This window comes from Mercenaria mercenaria, chromosome 14, assembly GCF_021730395.1.
Source record: "Mercenaria mercenaria strain notata chromosome 14, MADL_Memer_1, whole genome shotgun sequence".
Taxonomy (NCBI): domain Eukaryota; kingdom Metazoa; phylum Mollusca; class Bivalvia; order Venerida; family Veneridae; genus Mercenaria; species Mercenaria mercenaria.
In genome coordinates this window covers 31,151,708-31,170,883 of record NC_069374.1, presented here as the reverse complement: position 1 = coordinate 31,170,883, position 19,176 = coordinate 31,151,708, and the positions used below count along the sequence as shown (strand labels likewise).

The following is a 19,176-nucleotide window of genomic DNA, read 5'->3' as shown; positions in this document are numbered from 1 at the left end:
TTCATTTTTCTTGAAGGCCAATGGCGAAGTTTGGAAATGTATTTAAAGGTATTTTGGATATGCATTCATTTCATCTCTTCACGTAAGCTGACATCGTTGTGTTAAAAACAAATGATTGCCTTTACGCAATAGCGCAATGAATGCTACAGCCGCATAACGGTGACTAGCACGTAACGTTGGCGTAACATGAACATCCTGGTTAAACAGAGGCGCACAAGTATGATATAACGCTTTTGAGCGACGATTATTTCCATTGTCACTTATTACGTAAACTCTTAAATATATCATCAGGCCCGGATCCAGAAATATTTGACTGGGAGAACAAGTTTAGAACAAAGGCGTCACTGGCGAGGTACATAGCGCCGAGAGGGGGTAGGTACAGGAGGGGGTGGGGGTCTCTGTCCGTATTCGGGGGAAGAGTGCGGTCTCCTTCCTGAAAGTTTTTGGTATACAGGTACAAAATGGTGGCCTCTTGTGCATTTTTTTTATCTAAATTTGAGGTACTGGTGGAGGTACTCCCCTCATTTGGTTCTAGTACATTTTTTTGGTCTAAGTTTTGATGCATGTGAGGGGTATCCCTGCCATTTTAGTGGGGTCAGGGGAAAAATTTGAAATGCAGGTATGAAATTGTGGCATCTGGTGCATTTTGTAGTCTAAATTTGAGGTACTTCCCTCATTTTAGCGGGGTCAGGGTGTTCTCCCCTTGGAAAATTTTGAAATGTCTGTATGAAATGGTGGACTCTTGTGCGTTTTGGGTCTAAATTTTTAGAAATATTATTCCTTTGCCAAAATAGTTTGGTGGACATTTGAGTATAGGTCACTTCTTAGCCAACTGCGGGTGGAGGTGGGGGTCGGGGGAGGGGCACGGGTCCCTTCGGCCCAGCCCTGGACCAGGGCCTGATCATAATGTACATTAACTCTACGATTCAAAGTGTTTCAAGTTGTGCTATTAATTTTTAAACTTTCCAGATTCCGAACTATAAAGTTTAAAGAAAAAAACACATGAAAAATATAAGCAAAGTTTCTTTTGTAACCTGGCGGGTGCAAGCGTATCTATTTGCTGTATCATTCAAACTTGTACTGTTACATTTTGAAATCTATATGTCTGATATATGAATACTTTGGACAAAAGGGAGATATATGAACCACAAAACACAAATTACACTGCAACATTATAATGACTAACGTGAAAAGAGTTCAGAAAACTACAAATAAGTTTGGTCTATATAAAAAAAAGACGTAGTTATAGCGGAAGTGTAAAACAAACATCAAATATATTGATAGTGAAACATGTAATTCAACAAATTAAATGCGCTGCTCAAAGACAAGCACATTCAGAGGCAAATAAAGTTCAAAAAAAGATAATATGATTTGAATTATATATGCATATTTTGTTTACCGTATATGGCTATTTTGATGTATTTTCGTTTGTATTCTAACATTTTAAATTGTGCATGCTTGACTCTAAACCTAACAAATTTTCAAACTAAACGTTGATATTTCGCCAATATCTTTAATATTACCATAGCAACATTTCAAAGTAAGTGTAGCATACCTTGTGTAGATGTATATAGTGTAATAACGTGTTAAATTACAAACAAAGTGAGATATGTCGGTACTCCTTTATTCAGTTTTCTACCCATTTTTCCATTTTTAAAAGTTTCAAAAATAAACACTGATTGATTGAATTCATAATGGAATGTAGTCATTATTTATAAGGAAAGATATGCCCATTTAAAAAAACTTTCATGTCCCTCTACAAACTAGAAGAAAATTAGCCCTTATGTTAGCCAACTGTATGTTTGTATAAGTCTTACATACATATTCAGCGAATATTTTCTTATCAAATTCATTGAATGCTTATTTATCAAAGAATTTCGCTCGTGTTATGAAAACATAAAATTTTATTTGTGTTTGTGTGGTGGATAAGTGGATAAGAATTGCTACATTGAATGAATAGAAATTATTGCTACTGTGACGCATAATTAATATAGTGACACTGTACAAGTGTGAAAGTTTTATAGATATTGTCAAAGTATCAATGGAGAGCTACGTATAGTTTCATATTTCATTTTCTGCCAATCATTTATAGAAACATGCAAGTAAGTTACGTATTTGAAAATATAACAAACAGGATATGATCTCTCGTACAAAATGAAATGGCTCAGAAGACACTACAAATAATTTGACTGTCTAGGTAAATATTGGTTCAGCGCCTGATAAAGAAAACTATCAAATGTCATTATAAATCACTAGCAAATAACATCTATATAAAATAACTGTCAGAAAAAGCCTAAACGTGTCTGTGCAATAGTCTGCTAACACTCTCTACTTTGAAGGTGCCTCAAATGCAATGACCTTTGTGTTAATTACGGGCTTGTGGACAACAGGGCGCACCATGTTCAAACTGGTAATACTTCCAGGACTGTCTGCTTTTCTTGCCCGTTTCCTGAAAAGAAAAATCAGAAGTAATGGGCGTAAAAGCTATTCATGTAAAAACGACACACACTGTAGTGATAAGATAAAGTACGAATATATACATTCAAATCATTATGCCCCCACATTTAGGTGGGGCACATAGCGTTGCTGCTGTCGGTACGTAGACCACGAAATATTGTGTGTCCAACTCCTCCAACAAAATCAGACTTAATAGACTATATCAACAATTATTAGACAAATAATTATGCCCCCACATTTATGTCTGATTTGCTTGGAACGTTCAGAGATGAACAAGCTTGATGTGCTTGTGACCGTAAAGGAAGGAAATTTTTGCTCTGACTATTTTTATCGCAGTTATGGCCCTTTAATTATTTGATGTATAGAATATTGAGAAAAAGTTTGTGTGTCCAACTCCTCAAATACAATTGAAAGGATATGTTTGAAAGTTTCACAGATGAAGGACCTTGATGTGGAGATGACCACAAATAATGGATTTTTTTCTATGGCTAATTTTGTAGAATTATGACCCTTTCTTAATTTCACAAAGGCTAACTTTGTAGAATTATGACTCTTTCTTAATTTCACAAAATAAGCAATAGTGAAGAAATATGTGGTGTGTTCAACTCCTCATATATTTTTGAAGAAATGGATTCAAAGTTGCTTAGATGCACAACCTGATCTGAATACGACCATAAAGGATGGTGCAGTATGTGGGGGCATCTGTGTCCTATGGACACAATTCTAGTTTCATTCGAAATGACATTTGTGAGTTTCGATCCTTGGTTTTATGTTTGTCACTTAAATATATTAAACTTAAGCATGATTCGTGAATACTAACACTTTTGAATATGAAAATCGGTAACGAATCCATAAATAACAAGAGGGCCATAATTGCCCTATATCGCTCAGCTGGTATCATTGCACTTAAGGACAAGAAGGTCACAGAATCATAATCAAGAAGTGAGCCATCCGAAACATGCGCTCTGCACGTCGTTTCGATGAGGTGAACATTTGTGTCAAGTTTCTTTGAAATCCTTCAAGGGGTTAAGAGTTACAGAGTGGAAGGGGAATTGCTAACCAACAGACAGACAGACAGACGGACACCGAGGTGATAACATAATACGTCCCTTCGGACGTATAAAAAGGAATCGAGGACTTATGGTGATACAAGTTGTGTGCAAGTTTGGTTAAAATCAAATCATAAATGAAGCTGCTATTGTGCAGACAAGGTCAAAATAGCTAATTCTGGCCCTTTCAGGGGCATCACTCTGGAACCCATAATGGAAATTGGCCAGTTCAAGAAAGAAACCGAGATCTTATGGTAACACAAGTTTTGTGCAAGTTTGATTAAATTCAAATCATAAATGGAACTGCTATTGTGCAGACAAGGTCAAATTAGCTAATTCTGGCCCTTTCAGGGGCCATCACTCTGGAACCCATAATGGAATCTGGCCAGTTCAAGAAAGAAACCAAGATCTTGTGGTGATACAGGTTGTGTGCAAGGGAAATTGCTAACCAACAGACAGACAGACAGACAGACAGACAGACGGACACCGAGGTGATAACATAATACGTCCCTTCGGGCGTATAAAAAGGAATCGAGATTTTATGTTGATACAAGTTGTGTGCAAGTTTGGTAAAAATCAAATCATAAATAAAGCTGCTATTGTGCAAAAAAGGTCAAAATCGCTAATTTTGGCCCTTTCAGGGGCCATAACTCTGGAACCCATAATGGGATCTGGCCAGTTCAAGAAATTGTTGACGGACGGACGGACGGACGGACGAAGGACGACGGACGAAGGGTGATCACAAAAGCTCACCTTGTCACTATGTGACAGGTGAGCTAAAAATGCGAATAATATTTGAGCTATAGTAATAGATTAACAGATGATATTTATGTAATGAACAATATAAAGATGTATAAGATATAATTTTAATAAGTTTTAGTGCCAAGCAAATTTGCATTACCTAACTTGAATACGCCATGCTGATACAACGCCTATAACAACTATGAGACCTAGAGCAGGTATCGTGGTGCATAATATTATGGCAAGGCTTGTTGAATCTGTAAATATAGCGCAATGTATTATAAATAGAAACAAATAATGTTTAACTGGTATACATGTTCCAATGAGGCCAGTCAAAACTGGCATTGAATAAAACATATATTCAATTTTAAGTTATTTTTAGGGTGAGCTAAGCTTTAGTACTCATCACTTACTCACATTAGTAAGTACCAAGTTGTCCAGTACTCGAGTAATACTTGAGTACTGATATACAGTACTGGACCTAACCCTGCTCAATACATCATAACTGTATTCGGGTAAATAAACCTAACACACAGAATAACTTTATACCAATCCAAAACACTTCAAAAGACTAAATTTTCAAAATTAAATCATGAAGGTAGACATTTTGTTATATCTACTATTCTAGTTTGAATATTGATAATGCAATCTTACACTAGTGATGTTTCAAAAGTTGAGACTATGCTGAATACAGACAAAATCCTTGTGCCAGAAATGTTCAACGTGGTTCATCTTAACAAGGGTGTAAGTTTATTGTCAATACATCAGTCATATCAAACCAATACATAGCAATTGAGCATTTCCATATTATTCGCAGGAACACATTGCTCTAATATTATCGCAAAGGACGCCGTTAAAAGTGTCAAAACTATTGTTATTTTCGTGGAGATAAGAAATATTCATCAGAGCGGTACGTTAAAATGTTAACCTATCAAAAAAAAAAAACAAAAAAAAAAAAAACAAACAAAAAAAAACAAGGATATATATCAAACAGGGAACGCCATGTTCCAAAAACAAAGCCTCCGCAAAACGACCCCCCCCCCCACACACACGCGCATACAATGCAACAAATACAAGGACAAAACGAACAAACAAATATAGAAACACAGTGGGGCACCGCCTTGGAACGGTTAGTGGCAAAAACACCACTGGGGAGCTTAAACCGGTTTATGGTGCGCACCCAACCTCACTCTTACCCTCACCATGTTCCAAAGACACGGGACAGTGTAAATAAAAGTCATCCCCGCTAGGTGAATTTCTAACGCACGTAATAGAAACAAAAAGGCATGGCATGTAAAACACAAAAATGCTCCTGTATAAATATATAAAAACAAACCTTAAGAACCAAAATTGTATGTACTCAATGCCTTTACAGAAGACAGAGCAACAAAAGAAACACCCTAAAGGGCCCGACGAAACAGGCCAGAAGACAGATATCAAAACAGTTCAGTCCTGGCGGGATGTGAAAACTGGTAATCATAGAGTCTTCCCCCTCTTCCGTCAGACGCAATCAAAGAGGGAAGCGCAGTGTCCAACTGTTAACGGGTTGAACACGCCTCAAAGGCGGCATTTATAAAAATATTTCAGCTGGACTGTTTTCTCCGCTTTAGTTCAAGTACAATATATGCTTCGTTGGGAAATTGACCATTACTGAATTATGTTTCGCTTGAGGATATTAAATATAACTTCAATGCTCTAAATGGTTATTTATCAAATCTACGCGGCTTCAGTCTAAACAACACAAATATTTAAAAATAAATTGCAATTACATATACCTGTGCTAACTTTGTATAATGAAATATTTGGAAACTTCCTACATGTCCTACTTTGCAATGGCTTTATATGTATTTTCACTTCATTTTCGTATAAAAATGCATTAATTAAATTGCAAAGTTGTGTTAGAGAGCTTTACCTGTGTCAAAATTGAGCATCCACTTACGTTCTTACACGGCTCGATTTTATTGCCGGTCAAGGTATGTACATTCGATAAACAATGTTTGACGCGCAGACCGTTGAAATAACATTATGACCTCATTTTGACAATGACGCCAGTTAGAACGTCAATTTGCTCAATGACGTCTGGCACATAACTTCCCGGCTAGATGAAGACCAGCAGATTTTTTATAAATAATATTGAATGCGCATGTAAGAATGAAAACAACCAAGGCCTTTTTATTGTCTATCGTTTAAATTACTATGGTTATTCGTTTCAGACGGCCTCGTGGTTCAATTGGTTCATCTCAACTCTGAACTGTGATGAATCAGGCAACAAACCTTTCGAGGGCATTGATTATCTAATAAAAACGCGTCGCATTTAGCCAAATCATACGTAAACCTATGCATATATGGATGAAAGTATACGCATGCGTAACAAATATGATTAAAAATAAATATAATCTGTCAATTGATTTCTTATTTGCAATACAAATGTGCGTAATTAATTTTGCAATATTTCGCGGAATAAAAGTTAACGAATGATGTTGTAATAATAACCTTTTTTCTTTGTTTCAATTTTTCCTTTAAGTTTTATATATCATGCAATAATGACTAGCAAATTGTATATTGACGTACCGTCACTGTCTTTGTTCACTCCCTTTCTTACAACAGATTTGTCTGTAGTATATATATCGTATGTAGTCTTGCCTATAAAGGCAGCATCTGTAGATTTCAAACTGCTGGGCTTTTGCGTTGTTACAACCGGGGCATCCTCTGTATGTGTAAATAATGAGAGATTATCGTCATATTTCCTTCTCCTCTATGAAAACAAAATTAAAGTAACGTAATTTCTGTCTTTGTGTTTAGACTTTCATTACTAATACATTGTATTTCTAACCATACACCACCTGTCTTACATGTTAAAATACACATACAGATTGTACATTGGTTTTCATGTAGGACTGATCGTAAAAAGACTAACTACTTACTTGTACAGTTTATAAACCAAAAGAATAACTGACCTGATACAAAGACATCAGTAAAGTCTGATGAAAGATTTGCTACTAGATTTCCGGCGACGCAACGATATTTCTTTCCGTCTGTTTTTGATATGTTATTGATTTCAAGGATTCTACCCGTTTGCTCCGGTAAATATTGATCTTCGCGGAACCACCATATCTGAGGAGGAGGGTTGCCAGTTACATTGCAATAAAGTCGTAAGATGCTTCCTTCTGTGACACTTTGATTCGCTATCTGAGATAACAGTTTCGGTGGTTCAGAGCAGAACACATCGTAATCGTTGATTTCTTTGAGATTTGTTATCATTGCCTGTGTCAGATCGTAGACCTCAACAACTGTTTGAGATGCATTTCCTGTTAATTCGAGAAAGAGATCTTCAAACTGAGATATAGCCTTTAAACTTCTAGACATGTTTGTTACATTTTCTGCGTCAAATAATCCGTACAGCTGATAAACGGCAAAATGAGCACAGTCCAAGAAAGAAATGCAGCTTTCTTCATTAAAATATTCGGATGTTGCATTTTCCATCACAAGAAGCCAGTGGTTGACTAGTTTAATATTGTTTGCATCTTCTATTTGGTTTTTAAGACAGGCTTTTGCTTCTTTTGATAAACCATCGATACCAGAAAGCAAAGGATCATTTGTTAAATTGTTCTTTGCCTCTTGCATAGCTCCTTCGATATCCTCAACACTCATATTGAAGTCGTTTAAAGCTGCATCAGTGTTAACGCCTATATTTTCAATTGAGAAATTTGAAGCTATGTCGTCAATGTTGAATCCTCCTAGCGATTCGTCCAAAGACGACGCATTGTTTAGGGTCTTTGCTGTTTCATTCGCCATTTCAAAAAGAACTTGTACAGCTTCTGTAAAAAATGACATTGCATTTCGCATTATAACGCATTTTTCTAGAAACATTTCTACTCTATTTTCATAGTCCCCTGCAGAAACATTTCGCTTGAATCCGCTTGTGCTGAAGATAGTATCAATCGTATCGTTTATATATAAATCAAAATCGTCAGACGTCATATCCGCATTACGTGTTTCTCGTATTACTTTATGCAGTCCAGACATAGCCTCAGATTTTATGTCTCGCTTCTTTTTTTCTGATAGACGCGTTACATCAACAAATGTATCTATAGTTCCCTTTGCGGCTTGCCAAATACTTTGTATGGGATTACCAAAATTAACGCCAAGTTTAACGTATTTGAACCCTTGTCTAAACAAGTTGATTTCACATTGTACATGAAACACAGTAGAGTCATAAACTGATACTTTCATTTCAAATCCACAGTTTCGCACATCAATAATGCTCTGTATACCATATTTTATGATAAAATCTAAAGCTCTTAGACCCCATCCAACAACCTTTTTAACCGCTTCCAGTGAATATTTGGCTCCTTCTAATACTCCTTTGACTCCTTCCAGTCCTAGCTGTGCCAAATCAAGGGCTCCAGTAGCTATGTCAAGAACTGCTCGTGATTTATCAACAACAAACTGTGCACCTGATACAAGGAGTTTAGCAGCGTCTAATGCCAACATAGGAATTCGCACAAACACTTTCGCAGCCTCTAGAGCTAGGTATGCGATAGCACGTACAGCTCTACAGCCTAGGTTAATTGCAACACAAATCGGGTCTGGGAACGAAAACATGCAGCTTGTAAAATGGCAACAAGGATAAGGTATTTTGACAAACCATACCTTTTTCCAACATATTCTACATTTTAAGCCTGGAACACATATTCGCCTGCAGTCTCTTATCTTGCATACTCCATCTACCTTTCTCTGAGCTTCATTCAGTTTATTCAATGCATTTCTAAAAGGAATTTTAGCTTCTTCCAATTTATCTTTTGCGTGTTCTAATGACTGCACTGCTTTGTCAAAAGCTTTATTGGCACTTTGGATAACAACTTTCTTTTCTTCTAGCCAGTCTTGAGCTTTGGTTAATGCTCGCTGTGCAGTGCTATATGCATTCTGAACACTACTTATCCGTCTATTTGCTTCGTCTGCAAATTTTCTTGTAATCTTTCTTAGTCCGTCGAGGTAACTACTCTCAAATGAGTCGCCTTCCCCAGCGTTTGCTAGTAGTCTTCCACGAACATTAAATGATTCAATTCCGTTCCCAGCACTTTCAAATAACACGGTTAGTTCTGCCATAAATGTGTTCCAGACCTTACCTTGCATGATGAAGTAATGTCCAGTCTGAGTTAGGAAAACGTCTACGTTTCCGGAAATACCAAGAACGCTAGCTTCTGCATGTAACTGTGCTATCATCTTTCCTGGCGTATCAATGCTCATGGCAATTCCTATGCCATATCCGACGTGCATGCGTAGGAATGGGGCTAACTTGACAAGACCAGTTGAAACCACAGCGTATATTCTTGCAGCACGTTCACCTCTGAGTAATTCGTAGACTTTACTGAAACGACCACATGTTCCTAATCGATCTACGGAATAAACAAGTTCAATTTCAAGGCCAGCTATTTTCAGAAAAAATATTTTGAGGCTACCTTTATACCGAACTCCGAACCCCTGAGGATTCTCAAATAGATGCATAATTTGTGCAGTAATCTTATCAATAACGTTTTGAATATTTTCCTTCAAATGATCTATTTCTCGATATATTAGTCTTGTAAAGTTATACTTAGCTACAACTGTATTGTGTTCAATAGAATCTAAAAAGTTTTCAGCGTCCTTTCGCAGTCTTTTCCATCCATTGTTCCAAATTGTCGAAATATTTCCAACAAGATGAGATATGATATTTCCTTCACCTTTGTTTAGTTCCTGTACAAAATTTTCCAAAGATGTGGTTAGTTGCCTAGCTGAATTCTGAAGATGACTGAGCATTACCACTGACTGGTTGACAAGCAGTGAGCTATATCGAAAGACGTTTTCTACAGTGGTATTTATAAATATTTCTGTCATTCCTTTCAAGTCAATTATGTCGTGGATAATATCAATATTGTTGGCCGTGTTGACTGTAGGCGTGGGATTTGTAGCAAAATATACGTATATCCTGTTGCTGAAATCAAAAAGTCCATGCTTAAGAATAGGTACCTCCCGAAATGGATTAACATCAACCAATAATGAGGTGAACATTCCAGCAGGATTAGCATCTTTACCACACCATGTCCTTTGCGTCTGTCCTGAAATCGAGAGAATATATACTAGTAACCTAAACTGATATAACTTCACGTATTTTCCAGCTTCACGAAATAAATAATGTTAAGGTGATAACGTAAATTCATGAAACTATGGAATATCATTTGATTACCTCCGACACAAACAACACATAATACGAAGTGGAGGTATGCGTCGCTATCTTAACACGAACCCGTGCATTGCATGAATTAAGGCTTTGCACTGTTTCACAGTCATTTCATGCATGATCGAGTTCACGGGCATGTGTTACAAACATATTTTCTCATTGACGATTGACGGTAGGCAATGTAACTGAAGTTATTCGTCATACGCCTCTGTGTCATGCGGAAAAATATGTCGAGAGACCAAGGTAAACAAAAATCGATAAAGAAAATATCCTTTTACTTGCCCGAAACAACCAGGATGAGGTATATTCAAAGCGGGGTTTTTTAAGCTACAGTCACACATACGGATATGTCCGTGCGTTGAGGTACGGTGCGGATAGTATTAGTCTGTGGGTGTATAACTACGGAGCAGTACGTCTTAGTACGGGAAAAATGGTGAGAAACAGGAAACAAACAAAACAATACAGGACGCGAATAAGTACGGATAGGTACGAGGTACTACGTTGAATTACGTTTTACTGCGCCTTGCAACTTGCCCAGCGCACGGACGGGTCTGCGGTTAACTACGTTGAACTATGCTTAAGTACGAGCAGTCTCGGATAACTACGTTCAGCTACGGCGAGGTACGTAACAGCACGGATAACTACGTTTAAGTACGTTTAACTACGGATGAATAAGTTTCAGCCAAGTTGGACTAAAGTCACGTTCAAATGGCTACGGTTCGCTCAAACTGTTGTGCATGTTCAAAAGTTGGAGAAACTTGCAACTTTGGAATAAGTTTTGAATACGTTTTGACCACGTTTTGGTACGGATTAATACGAATGACTACTCTGAGGTACGGCTCAGGTACGGATCGATACGGATTACTACGTTTCTGTCCGTAGCTACACGTAGCTATCCGCGCCGTATGTGTGACTGGGGTATTATTCGGATTGGTTTAGGTTAAATAGTTTTTTTACAATAACCTTATAGTAAATTTTATTTTTTTAATTCATTAGGTTTAAACGAATATTAGGTGACATCCATTAGAAAGTCGGACGGGTTGTTTGGGCGATGTTTGCCTAGTTTATCAATATAACATGTCCTTCATTCCAGATATCGTAGAATATTATTACTAATATCTTATCAGTTTCGAAAACTGTTGTGACTGTTTGTTAAGATTTCAGAAGTTTTGACGTATACCATGTACTATGATAGGTTCTGCCTCTTATGCAATTATAGTAATTCGTATTCGGAGAGTTATAATAGAGTTATAAAAGCTGCTTTTTTGTTTGTTTGTTTATAATATTATACATGAACGGAACAAGTGGCGACGATGCTTTCATTTTGATTAAGGGGTAATGCTTTCGCTACAAATTTCGTTCAATTAAATTAAAAAGTGAATAAAATTTGCATGATTTCTAACAATGGCTACAACATTAATCTTGACATTGAAACCATTAGACAGTAAATCTGTGAGAATAGAATGATTCTAAACAACATAATAGCAGACTCGGTTTGAGTGAGTCAGTTCAATGGCGGTAATAAAATTTGCAAAACCTCTCACGCCCTTTAGCACCGGTTTAAGCAGAGTTCTATCATGGTAAAAATGAATGTACTCCATGATCCCAAAAGACCAAAAATATAACAACGCCGAGCCTAAGCACGGGAAGATTTTGTGCTTTAAGATATTACAGAAAAGCTTTGTACACTTTTTACAGGAAAAAACAATGTGTTATATTTCAGGCGAACTGTATTCAAACATACTAGCGTGTTAATAATGACACATTTCAGTTAGTGAAAAGGTTGGAACTAAATAAAGTAACTTGACTTGTCTTCTTTGAACCTTATCTAAAGATAATAAATTATATACAGTTTTAAGAATAATTCACGATGTGAAAGAAGAATAAAACGGAGCGAGTTCCCATTCACCCAACGAGGAATAAGTGTTTGCATAGGGAACGTTCTATATGGATTTTGTCTGACGTTATTCTTTTGTTTGTTTACATTTCAAAACATCATTTATGCGATATCTTAAATCTGATCCAATTTGGTGGTTTTGTGATACTTGAAGGGTAATCGTTGTCACGTGCACTATACATGTGTAGCGCGTGCTAACTGACGTCAGCTTGCATTTACAAAAATATCATTATATATTGAAGTCGGAAACAAACATATGAATAGCCATTTTTTAACAATTCTTGACTTAAAATTTATGAAATTAAAAGTCTACTCACTAAATTCAGTATTGACTTTTATATTTTTCGAAAGAAGGCGATTCTCAAAATCTGTTTTTAAACGCTATAAACCGAAAATTTGAAACAGCATTCTGTTACTATTATGTCTCTATGGGAGTGTCAGCGAAAACATACTGGGTTGATCTCTTTAGGTCCACCGTTTACACCATACGTGATTATTTTATCAATTACTTCAACACTACCTACGTTGGCATTTACAACCTAAATATCACGGTACGAATTTGTCAAATGAGGGAAGAATATATTTCAGGCAGTGTTAGCTCAGTCGATAGAGCACTCCTTCTGTAAGTCTGAGTTCCTGAATTTCAGTCCCGGACTGACTGCATATATTTTTCATCATGTGAAATTTTGGGCCCAACGTTGGGCCGTGACAGCATTACACTGGTTAGTCTCCGACGCTTGTAATTTCTTATATTATATAGAATACAATCTTTTATTCGAGGACGAATTTCAAAATTGCTGTTGTTGTTGTGTGTGTTCGTGAGTGAGTGCGTGCGTGCGTGCGTTCGTGCGTGCGTGCGTATGTGTGTGTGTTCGGGTTTAACGTCTTTTTCAACAATTTTTCAGTCATATAAACGACAGTGTATACTTGTAGCAGTGAGGACAATGCCCAACTTTATAGTGCTGCCTTACTGGAATATCACGCCGTAAACACTTGGCATGATACTCCATCCAGTCACATTATACAGACACCGGGCTGACCTATCTAGTACTATCCTCTTAATGCTGAGTGCCAAGCGAGGAAGCTTCTAGTACCATTTTTACGTCTTTTGTATGACGCGGCCGAGGTTCAAACCAACGACCTCCCGCACTCGAAGCGGTCGCTCTACCACTAGGCTACCGAGGCGGTCAAAATATGACACGGTATAGGACTTATAATAAAAAGGAGGACAGAATATATGTAGTCGGCAGTCGTTAGAGGATCGAAACGGTATTCCGAGGTCCTGGGTTCGAGTTTCCGGTCTGGTTGCGCATTTTTCTCACGCTGTGGCATTTGGCGCCCAATGAGTGACCGTGCCGTGCTTGCTGGAATTTAAAGACGAATTTCCTATTTGTGGGGGTGTGTGTCACGTCGCGGACTCGGTCACGTTAGGGGAAAATATGTGTCAGTCAGCCGTTTAGCTAAGTCGGTAGAGCACTTGTCCTGTAAGAGTTCGAGTCCCGAACTGACTGCACATTTTCTCACTCTGACATGTAAATTACAAACAAATCAGTAGTCAATCGTAAAACTTACTGCATATTAGCAATTTCCATACTGGTCAAATAAATGATTCAAACTGATAAAAAGAGGTAAATGTATGGAAACTACAATCTGCTGATGCTTAGACAAGTAGGATGAATATAAGGACAGCTAAATACAAACCTCCAAGAGAAGCATATGCCTCAATATCGGCTGCACCCGCGTTTCTAAGTGTTAAAGTCTGGCTTTTACCAAACAGTTTAAATGTAAGACTTATAGACCCAAGAAGGTTAAGCTTCAAATAAGCGTTCCATTCTCTGAGAAACACGCTCTTCAATATCTGAAAACGTTTCAAAGCATTGACGTGATATTATTTTCATATATAAAGAATATAATATACGTTTGTTACATACAGCCACATGTTTAATACAATCCTGAGTTTCTTTCTTTTAAAATATCAACGTCAATATAAAAACATTTTGGCATTTATGAAAACTTTAAATACATATTTAACATTTTCAATAAATGAACATTTTGTCATTTATGAAAACTTTAAATACATATTTAACAGTTTTAATAAATGACAATCTTTTAATGTTGAAAGTAAAAGTATAGTCAATGAGATATGAAAATACCACGGTGACGTTTTTCATTGTCTCCCTTTATGGTTAGATATAACATTATATTTTAAAGGCGTTCAGAAGTATTTATATTTTACATTTTATATGCTTTTCAGAACAAGACAATATAATGTACCATTTTGAAATACAGTTTGTTTGATCTACATGTGATATCCTATTTTTATACCGTAGATGAAAAGTTTCATCTTTTAAAATTCCCTTAATTGTTAAATGCTATTTTTGACATTTTCTTGTTATTCTGTTTTTATTTTCATTTTCTTCCCTTTTTCCCTTTTCACGTTTTTGCTAATTCGTAAATTCTATAAATTTAAGTATATTTTGTGATTTTTTTTCAAAAGTAGGCTGAAGTTGTAAACAAGTAATTTTATACAGTGGCATAGTTTGATTTTGTATTGATCGACATCTTCTACTGAAAATTGAAAACATATTTGAAGTATTTTTGAAAATATTGGCAAATAAACAAATTGCGAGTAAACTGCTTTCTTAAGTATGTAACACCGAGTGCGAATAAAATATTGCGCTATAATATAAGCTTATTATGTTATTCCTAAATGTTATTACTTTTCAACACTAAAACTCATATATATATATATTTATATCAAAATCAACAATATTTTGTCGAAATTATTTATTTTACGATAGATTCAGGTTTCGTTAGTAGTAATATGCTTACACGATCTGTGTTTATTATAACCGTTACGCTTGCGAATGTTTTGCACTTTGTTATTCATATTCCTTATTATTTCCGTGATATATTAATCTCTCTCTCTCTCTCTCTCTCTCTCTCCCTCTCTCTGTGCGTGCGTACATGTGTTCGTGTGCGATAGCTAACTTACGTTTTGAGGACTAGGCACAGACATAAAGATATTCGAATTAGCTTTCACAACCGCCGAAAATTTATCTCCTTTCAGTGACCATGTCGCTCCACCACCAACCCATAAATTTGCTTCCGGCATAATCCTTTAGAAATGAATAAAAATCAATGATGTATAACATAACATACATCTAAGATAAATTAATAAACGAAAATGTTTTAGCAACATATCTAAAACAATTGTCAGAAGGAGGAGAGTAGTATTTATGTTAAAGACTAAAAGTATTTCAAATTATACATTAGTTGCCTTTCTAACGAGGACCTCCGGATGGGAAATATTCAATCGTTTTTATCAATGATATAGCAGAAAATTAATGCCCTTATTTATTGTATTTTACATTTCAGATAAGACACGCTTGGTTCAAGAAGAAGTATACAAATACATAAACCTAGATACATTTGTACCAAGTAATCTTTAAAAAATATGCATAATCATCGTTTGTATGAGTACTTAAAACTTCAAACGAAATATGTATCGATAACTCAATGACCCCAATGTCATTTGTTTACCTACCGATATGTAAAATATTCATCTCCTTTCCAAAGCCGAAGTGACGTTGCAGAATATCTTACGTTTATATGCCTAAATAAAGATAAACCAACTCCGACCGGCTGAATTTCGATCCCGTATTTTTGTCTGAATTTGTAGATCATGCCTATGTTGTTAAGTAGACCCCTTGATTCTTCCGGGATGATTAAGAAAAGCGAGCCACCATAATCTTGACAAATGTCAATAATCAGGCAAAACTGTTCGTTTCTTATCATCTTCGGTATTTCTACTTCATCCCCGTATAGACTGATTGAAAAACTACTGCCAAATTTCAGGACAGTGTACAAACGATTTTCATGGGTAGGTGCCCCTCTACATTTACCAGTCTGTATTTCTTTTCCCTGTAAAAGTTGTGTTTGCAAATCGTTTACGCTTAAGATGTCTGTCCCTGTCTGTGAAAATTTTAACCAGTCAGGCAGAACATCTTCGAGGTTTGCAAAAACAGACCTCATAAATGACGATGATGTTAGAAAGTCGCGAATATCTCTTGGAGTTAAAGAGAAAGTGACACAATCAAGTTTTCTGTCTTCTCCATAGGCGATACCATCATTATCATTGAAAGCAAGGGAACCTGTCACTATGGCAAAATTATCATTGCTTCTCACAATTTCTATGCCGCTAATTGAAACGGGTAGAGACAATGTGTTGACCTCTACAAAAACAATTCCAAATGTGTATATAATGCTATTGTTTGACCGTAGCTTGTACCAGGGAGAAGTGGAGGACATGAACACATCAACCGTATTTCCGTCCGTACATCTGGTCAACAGTATAGTTGAACACCCGCGAGGTAAGAGCTTCCGGACGATACCATGGCGAGCAAAAATGCTTGTGACGTTTTCTCCACCTACAAAAAGATACATCACACGAGTTGTTTTGACAATTTATCAAAATCAAATTAAGCATCAGGGTAAAGATAATTTCAGACAAACAAGTTAGAATGGAGGCCTGTCATTTTATCTTTTAAGTAGATTCGTTAAATCCATTATGTTAAAGTTTGGTAATCTTTATTTCAATATTGTCAGTTTAAAGTATTTTGTAACTTATTCCAAAATTATATGTGTATTTAAAATCGCTGACATTCAGTAATTTACATAAGCATAGTGGAAAATAATTTGAGAATAGATTTTTCTTTATTGACGGTATGAATCTACCGGTTTAACAGATAATGATAAAACAAAAATTTAGAAAGTAAAGAAGCTTGTATTGCTAAACTTTAAAACTTGCTAATATATACATACCAGCACAAGAAATGCCATCGCTATTCAAAGTAGTGTTGCCGCTGCATTTACAATGGAAAGAGCCGACTGTATTTATACATATGTCTTCGCATCCACCATGTAGGAATCCTGCACACTCGTTAACATCTAAAGCATATCAAAATGTTTCACTTATAGAATATCACTTTATAAATCAGTAAAAATCTTAACAAATAATCATTCCCATCGCTTAGGACTTGTGTAGCTTTTATATCGTGGTTAGACAGACGCAGAGTATATACGTCTGGACATAGTGCTGCATATTATTCAAAGTGTTTTGAATTTATACTGCTTAAATATTAAGAAAAACAAAATCATCGATATTTTTACCCATTCTGCAGTACCTCTTTGTGCCTTATTAGTGTATAACACTATTTATTCGCCGCCAAGATATAATTATATAAACCATGTAATAATTTATGGGTTGTAAAAATTGCATAACTTCTTTGTATTTTTTATTTTTATATTTTATATTAATTTACCTTTTTCACAATTCTTTCCTGTAAACCCTTTAGAACATGAGCACGTGTATGAGCCTAAATTGTCAATGCATGATCCACCATTTTCACAAATAACACCAAGGCAGTCATTGATATCTGTAAAGATGACAATCGAAAATGACAACCATTTCATGTCATTTTCGAACATTTTTAAAGATAATCTTGGTCTAATGAAAAAAGTAAATAGTGGCCTTATAATCTCTGAAAACGCTACACTGTTTATGTAAGATAGCAATTAACTAAATCAGGCTTTTAATCAAATGCTACACACTTAACAAGCTACAAACTAGCAATAAATACTTCAAATGTCAATTGCACGTTTTGCAAAGATATTTAAACCATTTAGACATAGGAAAGTGTAGAAATAGTTTGTACTTAAGTAAACGATAAAATGTCATGCACAGTAGGAACACATTGCAATTCAGTAAGAGACTTTGTTAAAAATAAAATATGCAATAAATATAAATGCTTGGCTTAAGCACTAACTGGCCTGGAGGTTTCTGCTGTTCTTTAATTTCAGTCTTGTCAACCTTATGACTGTTTAAAATTTCATCACTGATTTTGGAGAATCCAGTTGTTTGTAGCACTGTTTCGAAACCGTAGAAAGGCTGTATCATACATGTATATTATTCTATTAGCTTTCAATGAGGAAATACCTTTGCATGTAAAGCCATCGTGTTGTAGACTGTATCCAGGCTTACAGCTACATGTGTAATTGCCCTGACTGTTATGACATACCTGCGAGCACTTTGATGTTAATTCAGAACACTCATCAATATCTGTGAATAAAATTAAGATTGAAAAGGTAGTAACGTTTCGATATTGTCTTCTCGGAAAGAGAATTATCACAACACATTACTATGTTGTAGAGGCTTACACTAAGCCTTCTTTAAACAAGGAAAACAGCAGTAACAGCATTTCATTAAGTTGACTATAATGATAAAATTACAGTACTGACGAAAACAAAACATCCTATGCTGCTTACATAAATATCTCATAGTATGCAACAAAAGTCCAGAAATGTGAGAAAACTCCTTAATGGCTAAATGCATCACCGTGCTATCCTGTAAACACAGCTACTAGTATATTATTTTTTCACTGCGTTAAAGCAACATTGAAAGGATTGATACTGGCGAAATTGTTGAGTGAACACCGTGTGTTAATCCTAATCCTGTCCATGTTATATCAGTGCAAAGGAAAAGTAACCTATCTATGTTAAAAGCTATGCATGATAAGACAGTCATGCATCTAAAAGTTATGAAATTGATTTCTTTGATTTTCTCTTATTTATCTCTTTTCTAGATATCTTCCCCATACTTTGACGCATACATATGGGTAGTAGAGGTCATTCTCTTTACAGCAGTAGCCTTTTCAGCATATTTAACATTGTGAAGTTCTGTCGGTTTTGACTTTTTCAAAAAAATCGTTATTTTGTTGACAAATTTCACCACATAAAATGTCACACTTTCA

General features: G+C 35.9%; 1 protein-coding gene across 1 annotated transcript; it reads right to left on the bottom strand.

Annotated features, from left to right (window-relative positions):
* Positions 1 to 1,148: 1,148 nt before the first annotated feature.
* LOC123527162 (uncharacterized) lies at positions 1,149 to 17,854 on the bottom strand. The gene is made up of 9 exons (XM_053522567.1): positions 17,689 to 17,854; positions 17,189 to 17,314; positions 15,912 to 16,794; positions 15,360 to 15,483; positions 14,066 to 14,222; positions 7,205 to 10,345; positions 6,819 to 6,956; positions 4,408 to 4,504; positions 1,149 to 2,449 (listed from the first exon to the last, which is right to left on the bottom strand). Exons 1-9 carry the CDS (start codon positions 17,852 to 17,854, stop codon positions 2,329 to 2,331), a joined length of 4,953 nt encoding a protein of 1,650 aa, XP_053378542.1. The 3' UTR covers positions 1,149 to 2,328.
* Between the last annotated feature and the right edge of the window lie 1,322 nt (positions 17,855 to 19,176).

What these genes read in the sequence shown, in the direction of transcription:
- LOC123527162 (XM_053522567.1), bottom strand. Translation starts at nt 17,854, where the DNA reads ATGTTCGAAAATGACATGAAATGGTTGTCATTTTCGATTGTCATCTTT. An exon ending in AGGAAAGAATTGTGAAAAAG is followed by an intron (nt 17,315 to 17,688) that starts GTAAATTAATAT and finishes GATATGCTTTAG; the next exon opens with ATGTTAACGAGTGTGCAGGA. An exon ending in GATGAATATTTTACATATCG is followed by an intron (nt 15,484 to 15,911) that starts GTAGGTAAACAA and finishes TCATTTCTAAAG; the next exon opens with GATTATGCCGGAAGCAAATT.